At 40.7% G+C, this 10101-nt stretch overlaps 1 protein-coding gene across 1 annotated transcript; it reads right to left on the reverse strand.

The window, feature by feature from the left end:
• Nucleotides 1-524: 524 nt before the first annotated feature.
• On the reverse strand, nt 525-9802 carry RP9 (RP9 pre-mRNA splicing factor). Its single transcript, XM_054192807.1, has 6 exons — nt 9527-9802; nt 8152-8182; nt 7378-7507; nt 6967-7058; nt 5470-5531; nt 525-4350 (listed from the first exon to the last, which is right to left on the reverse strand). Exons 1-6 carry the CDS (start codon nt 9730-9732, stop codon nt 4134-4136), a joined length of 738 nt encoding a protein of 245 aa, XP_054048782.1. The 5' UTR covers nt 9733-9802; the 3' UTR covers nt 525-4133.
• Between the last annotated feature and the right edge of the window lie 299 nt (nt 9803-10101).

The following is a 10101-nucleotide window of genomic DNA, read 5'->3' on the forward strand; positions in this document are numbered from 1 at the left end:
GCTTTTTCTTCACTCAGCAAGCAGCATGGATGATTTGTGGACTGCATCTTAAAGTCAGCTGGATTACAATTTAATGTTCAGAAAGGCTGTGAAGTACAAACTGCCTCTTAAAAGGCTGTGAGTTGGAAGTCCAGGCTCTCTTTATTCAGACAGGTAACTAGCCACGGTGATATTTAATATTTGTTACAGATGCACATACGTGTCAACTTTTGCTACCACTAGATTGCCCAGTGATGAGTCAGTGCAGTGCTGGCAGTATTATGAACTTGTAACTGTAGCAGCACTACATTGCATTTGAAGTTTTCAGATGCTTCCTGCAGCATCTAGGGCAGCTGAAGAATCTATTTGCTGCTTGGCACAGCAGTAACAAACCTTAGAGGCCCCTGAGACTGCCATACTGGGAGCTTTGTTTGGACGGACTTAGTGTCTGTGACTCAGAATTTCTAAATCATTTTTTTTTGTAGCTAACTAAAACCTCTGTTGCAAAGTGGGTGTGGTGTAATCACTGATATGGAGCCAGGGGGTTACGTTAGCTTGCCAGGTTTTAATTCTGTATTTTAATTTTCAATTTGGTAGCATCTGCTTTCCCTTTTACAATGTCCTGTTTTCTGCCTTATGTTGGAAAAGATTAATTACAGGTCTTTCTATTAAAATAAAACAATGGAAGACAGAAGCCAATGGCAAAAACCACACTCATTGCATGCTCACTATGGACATAGCATGGAAAAACAAATGCACTGTTTAAAGAGAGTCCTCAAATTCCCCTTGGCTGACTCACTGCCACCAGCCAGCTCAGTTAACAAGACTATAAACCCCAAGTAATTTCACAGCCAAAGAAATAAGACAGATGTCAGCACTTTTGCTGAAGCAATCTTTCTGAAAAGAATGGTTCAGGGTATTAAGATAAACAGACCTGTGAGCTGAAGACCTGTTAAGCTGTATTGCCTATGGGATATGGTGTGACTGCATTTCACACTAATTTAGGTTCATGGGACTATCCAATTATGGTATTACTACCACTCAGGCTTCAGCAGAACTTTCAAATGGAAATATGCATGTCTACAAAGAAGACACGGATTACTAGGAAAGGAAAAAAAAAGTTCTTTGAACAAAAACATAAATAGTTCAGTGGTTCAGTTTTTAAAAATAACGCTCATCAGTCTTTCAAGACTATAGCTTTCTATCCTGCTCTCTGGATTTACTTCTACATAGAATCATTTTCCATGAATATAAAGGGGTGTTGGTATTTATCTCTAGTCTGTGTATTTCTAAAAGACCTAGAGTCTCTTAAATGCCAGCTTTGGCACAGTTTAAAATGCTAAATGATGAAATGAATCATGCTTCTCAGCACTCCGGCACTGGCTGCCAGTCAGGACTACTCAAAATCTTACTCTGTTGAAACTGTTAGCTTTAATTTTGAAATTGGCTCTACTTTTATCAATTTCAGTAGAGAATTAGTAAAATTTTTATGCATGGGATATGATAGAGATCTATAAAAGTGGTAATGATAAGGGGAAAATGAATTGTAATCAGTTGTTGACATGCTTTCCATTACAAGAACTAGGGTACATGAAATGAAACTAGTAGGGAGAGGTGTGAAAGCAAATGGAGTTTCTTCACTAATTATTAATTAATCTCTAGAGCTCCTTACTGAAGGAAATTGCAAGTTTACAAAAAGTGACTGAATGTAAAAAAAAAATACATCCAAGGCTACTAAATATTAAAATACAACCTATGATTCGAAGTACTTGCGCTCCAAGCAGTAGAGGTAGTGAAACAGCATTTTGATGAAATAACAGAAATAACGCCACTGGAATTTGCACTTTTCTGTTGTGTAGGCATCTGCTATTGACCATGAGTACAAAAAGACACTGGGTCAAACAGACCTTTAGTCTGGTACAGAACAGTGATTTGGCATCTCAAAACAAACTTTTAAATTGAATTTGATATAAGTTAGAGAATGGTCTCTTACAGTGTTTTTTTTTTTTTGATTGTTCAAATAGTAAACCCTGGTAGGTAAAATGGGAAGGGCCCATTAACAAGGAATGGGATGACAGGCTAAGGAAAAACTGAGTTTGTTTTTATTGAGCTAAACTTCAGAGGAATCTTAAATGACAGAAGCTGAAGTAACTGAAGAGATCTTTAGGTTAGCTCTGCTCTAGACAAACTTCAGAGAGAATTCTCTCAGAATGCATCAGGTGACTCTTAGCTGTGGCTTCCACTATCTGTCCAACAGTCAACAAGGCTACAAACACAAGGATTTTCTCAGGACCAAATGTGGCAGTACAGAGAACTGAGCTATTATTATATATCTCATTTCATTATAAATGAAATGCTATTTCAGCTGTTAAATCTGTTTCTGGTGAAAGAGCCAGGAGCTTTGAATTTGTTGATGGTGATGCTGATACAGGGAATTATCAGGAGTCACCAGAAAATCCCATCACAGGGAGATTTGCTAAATAATACTGGAGGATAAAATACAACTGCACATTCAAGCTCTGGGCATAAGATAAAGAATCTTTTTGTAAGTATGCCTTGACTGCCTCATTTTTCCCCAGAACGTGTTATGAATGACTGGCAAGACATGGGGGTTTGTTTTTACTAAATGACTTTTAGACATGTAGGAGAGAGAAAACACATTTTAATTTATACTTTCCCCTGTCGTCTTTCCCAAAGGTCTCAGAGGGGAAAAAAAAAATCTTAAATGCATTTTACATTCCTTGATTTCACTGTTAATGTTCACTCTACTGGTGTTAGAACTTTATCATGTTGTTTGTTTTTTTCAATATAAGCATAAGCACAGAGAATAAGTTCTAAGTCCTTCCTAGTCCTTTCCAAGCAAATCTATTTTTCTTTCTCCTTTTGCAGAACACCAATATACATCATTTAGGTCCTCAAATCACAGCTTTGTACGACTATACCTTGAGGTTCCAAAAAGAGATGCTTACTCTAATGCAGTTTATAGCAATCTCAATCTTTCTAGTCAAGTCTGCAAGATTATTTAAAAGAAGAGCGTGGTCTGTCCACAACGTCAATTAAGTACACAAAACTTTCCCTTCTTCCTGCTTTCAAGTTCTTTACTACTGTTCTGTGGGTTACATGCATGTAATTGAAAACCATTTTGAAAGCCTTACACATTTATATTCTTGTGGGATGATTCATAAAATATTACTACATAAAATAATTCTAGTAAACATAAAAAGTAAGTTGGAATTTATTTCCCCAAGCCTTTTTAAAAGGAAAAAAAAACAATCCTCAAATGTATCAAAACAACTGATACTGAAGTGTATGTAGAAATTAATCTTTTTCATTTCTAACATGAAAACGCCCTTTTTAAATAACTAAAACCACTACCTCTTTACAGTAAAGTTGAACATCTATCATCATTACACTTGGCTCCCACTCCTGTGGTTTGGAGAACACTTCAGGTATTGCAAAACTGTGCATATTAATGGCGATGATGTTGAGATTTTGCTACACAAAAAACCCCCAAGTCTTGCTGACACTGCAATTTTGTCTTAAAGTAAATCCCCTTGATTAACTTTTTTCCCCCTCCAGCAGGGCTCTTTATTTCCCCAGCTGCCAGTACTAGGATATGCACAATGAACTTCAGCACATGGGCAGTATGCAGAGAAAAAAAAAAATAACAGTACAACCTGCTTATTATAAGCACTGTAAGTGAAGTGTCAGTGCTCTGCACGGTGCAAACTGCAGTCCCCTTACAATGAGGCTTTGTATATAAACAAAATAACTTCATGGAGAAAAGACACTTCAATAGACAGTCTGCTGAACTCTGGAGATTTGTTGGCGATGCCTTGGTAGTCACTGCTTTCTGCTGATAGTCACATACGGCAACACAGAGGCCCAATTTGCCCAAGCCGGATGACTGTTAGCACACAGGTTTTACAGTAAAAGGATATGGTTGACTGAGTATCGTTTAATGCAGCTCTCTTCCTTCTGGCTGCAGCACTGCAGAGGGGCAGAAGAGGACAGCCAGTGTAGGATGCTGTATGTATCCATCTGTATGTTCTGAGTTTAATAAAGCCCTTTCTGGTGGTTTCTTCCTCATTCTCTGGATCTTTCCTTGCAGTTCACAAGTAGGAGGTCAATCAGCACACAGCAGGTGACTGCCATCAGTCAGATTCTGACTTCTCATTAGATTTAGAGGATTTATGCTTTCTCTTCTTTTTCTTCTTCTTTTCTTTTTTTTTCTTTTCCTTCTTTCTCTTTTTTTTCTTGTGTTTATCTCTACATTCTGAGGAAGTGGAGCTGCTGCTGTCTTCATCATCCTCATCACTGTCATCATCATCTGAGGTAGAGTCCTCCAGGAGCTGCTTCAGTTGCTGTATCCTGAGTTTAAAAAATGTGAATGAGAATCCTTTCTACCTCTCCTCTACCTCTAATAATTTATTCTAGATTTAACCTGTTTCCTTCCTAGCTTGAGAAATGTAAGCTGCATGCAAAGGGCAGGGGAACACTTCCTCTTTTGCCGAATTACACTCCTGTTACAGTTTTCACAGACTAATACAAGCAACCTCTTTCGAGACAAGCAGATAGTCTGTTCTCACGGACTTTTCATCCCACGGAATACTGGCTGATATTTATGCGTGCAAAATAATGCAGCAACAGCTATCACCAGACCACCATAAGAAGTTCTGTGCTTATCCATACACAGATGAATATTGGGATTATTATATTATGAAATTCATTGCCCTGTTGATACAGAGGTGACGTCAGTGAAGCTGACAGAGTAGACTCTACTTCAGATGCAGAGGTATTATTTTTGACAGGCACTCTTCCTTTGAACTTTCATGGACTACTGGCAAATGGGGACAAACTATTTTCTTATTTTACTGTTGTCTTCAGTATCCTCTCTAAGGATTTCCTTTTTTTTTTTTTAATAAATTAAAAAGAAGCCACACATTCGCAGCAGCTCTGCGGGCTACCTATAGTTTGTTCAGTTATCTCATTGATGCAGTTCAAGAAAGCATTAAAGAACTCTGCGGCTTTGTATATTGAATAATGACCTCACATGAGGAACAACACCAGCTGCCTAGAACTAGCTTCCTAAATCCACCCCTTCATGTCTACTGAAGGCACTCTGATGTGGCAAATTTTAGAAAATGTCAGTGAAAGGAAACAAAACAAAAAAATCGAACTTTTTTAGGCCTACCAAAACTAAACTCAAATACCTGAATATTACAGCATAAGTGAATATGACTCCTCTTTAAACTTTGGTTTCGAAAAAAACGTAGAAGCCAATAGAATTAAAGAGGTAGGAAGTACTACGGAGTGATTACTGGGAAAGCAGAAATGCATTAATGTCTGCCAACATAAAGTAACTGCCATTAAAAAATGTTCTGAGTTATTTAAGGACAGCTTATATCTAAATTTCACCTATACCTTAGTATCATGTTATGAAAATGAAAACCAAATTGAAAATGCAGTTTACTACAGAAACACACCTACCTCATTTCTTTTTCATGACGTTTATTTTCCCTTATTATATCGTACATTGGATCTTCATGTGCCTTTAAAGTGGAAAACACAAAACCCAATGTTGGTAAAGAAAAGTATTTATCACCGACTTGTATTTCTCTAAAAGTCAAACTGAAGCAAACCAGTGCAAGAGGCTTTTTTCAAAAGATGAAATACATTTAGCAAGCTCTTAGTTGACAAGTACACTGTCAGACTTAACGTTGTCAATCTGAACTGTCTTTTTTACTTTGGGAAAAGCTTACCTAGTTACATCACCAATTAAAGGGACTCTCTTTAGCTACACTACCTCTTTCCTTCTCTGATCACAGTTAACTAAGAGAACCCCAAACATATACTATAGGAATAGCTAGACATTGATGTTCAGAATAATGAGCTGTGTCCTTATAGCGTATTTTAAAAACTTGGATACAAAAAAAACAGGAATACAGGAGCAGGGAATATAGGATAAATGGATAATGTAGTTGGAGTTTTCCTAACATGCTACGTGCTACCATTATTGGTTCTTAAAACAGTTGTTTTTAATTTAAACAGGCATTGCAGCAAAAGATTGTTGTGAAGGAAGACGGCCAACAAACTTTGCAGATATTTAAGGTGAGTTCATGCCGTGCAAGAATGCAGCAAAAAGATGGGGTGATCTTTCTGTTGGAAGATTCAGCCAACAAGTTCAACAGAGAGGAGGTATCAGATGCTGACTGGGGGTGCAAATTAAAATGTCAGTAGCAAATGAAAGATGTCGGGAATGCACCATGAGGGGCCTTGGACATACAGCAAGAGTTTGATGCAGCCTGAGGAAAAATGAAGAACAGAGGCAATCTGGTCATGGGAGTGAGCTAAAAATACTCTTTGCAGTAGCATTCTGATTGGACAGAATAAGTGCAGATTGCATTTTTTAAGGACAGAAATGAGGACATAAGAAACAAAGTGATGAGAGCTAGAAATATGGTTTAACAATGCAGAGCAACAGGAAAAGTTAAAGAGGTCACGCAGAAAGAATCTGCAGAGCTGAGATGTAGCCTCGTGTAGCGAGAGATCAGACTTATAGACAATGACTGGATTACAGACCTAGACAACAGGCTTCATGATGTGGTTGTTCACAGTGAGAGCGGAAGGCTTGAAGCAGCTGTAATGTGGGCAGCTCAAGCTTGACTAAACATATTTTTTGTTACGTTGACATTTTAATCACAGAAATGGAATATAATGGTTGAAACAGGTTCCTGAAGATTTCCAATTTAAATGTAAAAATTACTAATTTTCCTCTTGAAGAGTAGATTTTCTGCAAAGTAGTCAAACATCCAACCACATCTGTAGCTTTTTCTTTATTAGGAGATTTTCGGCATCTATATTATACTAGAGACAGAGGAAAAGTCCTTAATAAAGCATCATCTAACAAGCTTCTCTTCACTTGCAAGATTATGCATCGTCAATGTTAAAAAATACAGGCAATAATACCACAGTATTTGTACTCACTACTCTAAATTGTTCCAATTTCTGATTGCCTTTAATAAAGAATGGGCATTCTTTATCTCCTGTTCTGTGTCCATAACGTTTACATCTCCAACCTTTAAAGAAAAGAAGTAGCAGTGAATTGCATCTGTAAGCCAGATCAGAAGAAGAACAAAAAAAAAGCACATTTACAGAAAATATTTTCATTTTGTTAAAACAAATAAATAAATACAAGTATTACGTTGATAAATGTAATGTCCATAAAATGAATTTTTGCATTTTATTGCAGCCTTCAAGGTACTGGTTGCTTTTATATCAATATGATGCCAATCTACCTGGACCTTGTCATCTCTCCACCAGACATTCTGCCCTCCCCCAGAGTAAACAGATGGCTATATGAAGGTCCAATGACATCTGGAATATTTTCAGCCTTACACTGCATGACTTTGACTTCTTTTCCCAAAGGCATCCAAAGCCCTTTTGTCGGGGCATGGGCCAGGAATTCTCGTGCACTTTCATTGCCCGGTACATCAGGTATGCAGTCTTCTGGTTTTGTTTCATTCTCCTAGGGAAAAAGATAAGGACAATAAAATCACATATATTTTTTTAACTTCATAAAAATTCATACTCCAAGCGTGCAGGCCTTAACTTAATATGGAGCCTATTTCCCCTGCAATATTTCTTTTTCTTGTAACACATAAAGGATACAAAATAACTTACCCTTTTAAAAGCATTAAGTAATTTTCTTTTTCCCTCGCCCTTGAATTTTCCAGTCTGAACTTCACTAGATTATGGCTTAGGTATATGAATTTGGCAAAAGCGACAATCATTATGAATGGAAAGTATTTTACACAAACATTTGAGCACAAGCAATGGAGAAGAATCCTGAAAAGATGTCATGCAAACTGAAAATCTGCTTCACCACAAATTACTCCCCTCTACCTGCACTATTAAATACTGCATTAAGTTTGCGTGCTAAGAGATGATGAAAGAACTGGTATGATCCTATCTGACTCTGGGCATTTCAGTCTGGATTCACCAAGTCAAAGAGGCTGGCTTGTAACTGAGGAGCTGAGATTTCCCCTGGAAGCACCTACTTCCCTCTGTAATTTATACAGGTAACGTAGACACTTAAGATAAACAGCTAAAAGACAGGTTGTGTGAAAATCCCTCATAGTGCTCAAAATTTACTGCAACAGATTTACCAACCTTAATTAGCCCCGGGGGAGGCTTCTCATAGCTGGAAAGCAATAGAAATATTGTTACTCTGCAGCTTAGCACAGACAAATAAATTGAGAAATACAGTATTTCAATGGTATAGTGTTAAAACCTTCACCTCACATTTTCCCTTAAATTTGACTTTATCAAGAACCATAGCAGGACATGGATACCCAGATGCAAGCAGCCTGAAGTGTCATATCACCACACACATCTCTTGCAACCATCCTTCAGATTCATATTCTTGGAGGGGGGGAAACAACTACTTTCACCGTACTGCTTTACAGGGATGTGTGGTACATCCAGTTCAGCTTCCGTTAGCACGAATGCACAATTCCCTCCTCTCTTTCTGTAGCACCCCTCCCCAGCATCTCGCTGAACCAAATTTCTTTACTCCAGCCCTGCTGGATCACAGACATACTCAGCTGAAAATGCCTAGTCAGACCATTCCTTACATCTAGTTTTGCCAGCCAAAATGGAAAAGTTTGGCTTATATATTTGGCAATATATATATATATTTTATATATATTTGGCAATAAATTATTATATAATAATAATTTCATCTTTTTCTCTCTGTGTATTAAACCTAAAGACAGCACCTTACTGACCAAAGCAGCACCTTTCCTGCAGCTTTTCTCTGGAGTTAATGGTAGATATAAAATGTATTAAAATCCAAATAGCGAGCAGGTGCTCCGTAGAGCACAGCAACTGAGAAAGCGCACGTGCTTAGGAGTTACAATGCCAAAATGCCAGGAAACTATGAAATGGTCTTTGTAACAATAACTTTATGAGTGCTGTTTAGTGCATTTCATAAGGAAAAGATCTGCACTTCCACTTGGAAAAGAAGAAAATCACGTTCGTGTGAAACTACTGATCTTTTTATTCCATTAAACCCTTTCCAGTAAGCAGCATAAACCTTTCACAGCACCGCGGGCTACTGACGGAGCCATCAGGCAGCTCTGAAACCTTTTTCATCCTTATTACTATTTCTTTTTTAATCCACTCTAGCAGAAACCGGCCGAGCAACTATGCTGCAACTCCCAGGCTTCCAGGAACCTGGAGAAGACCCATCTTTCCCCAAGCAGCCGCCGCAAGGTGACGGAGGCGGCTTTGCCCCGGAGCCCCTCGCGGGGAACGTTCGTTCGTTTGTTGCCTCCCTCCCACCGGCGACGCCGCCGGGCCCCGCTCCCACCCACACAGCCGGCACAGACCCCCTTATCCATTAAAAATGGGGCACGTTTTTAACACTGGCCCTGGAAAAAAAGCCCCCGATGGCGGCGGGGTGGGCTCAGAGCAGAGCGGGGTCGGTGGGGGGCAGCCGGGGGGGCAGCCAGCGCTCCACCACCACCCCCGCCCCGCTCCTTACAAGGACTCCAGGTGCTGGAGCTTCCGCAGCTGCTGCGCCTCCTGCCTCTTCCGTTTCCTCTCATGCCGGTCCTGGGTCCTGCCGCCGCTCGCCGCGGGCTCCGGGTGGCTCTTAGGTCGCGCCTGGCTGCCCCTCGCCGCTTCTTCTTCTTCCTCCTCATCCTCCACCCCTTCCTCCTCCTGCCCCCTTCGCGCCCTGTGGGACATCGGCGCGGCGGGCAGAGCCACGGCGGAAGGCGAGGCCGCGGTGGCGGCAGCGGAGACGCCCCCTCCCCTCCTCTCCTCTCCTCCCTTCCCCGCCCTCCACCCGCTGCATTTCGGCTTCACTTCCCCTCCCGGCCAAGCGCCGACTTCTTCCGGCGGCGGCGCCTCCCGGGCGGGCAGCGCCCCCTCCGCCCGCCGCCACGGCAACCCCTCGTCCCCCGCTCCCGGGCCTGGGCCTGGGCGGGCGGAGCAGCCCCGCTCAGGTCTCCCGCCGCCGCCTCAGGCGGCCCCGCGGCCGTGAGGCCGCGCCTTGCCGCCTAACAGTGCTCCCTGTCGCCCTTCCCGGGTATCTAAAACTCATCTCTGCGGTGT

The sequence above is a fragment of the Rissa tridactyla genome, chromosome 2 (assembly GCF_028500815.1).
Source record: "Rissa tridactyla isolate bRisTri1 chromosome 2, bRisTri1.patW.cur.20221130, whole genome shotgun sequence".
Taxonomy (NCBI): domain Eukaryota; kingdom Metazoa; phylum Chordata; class Aves; order Charadriiformes; family Laridae; genus Rissa; species Rissa tridactyla.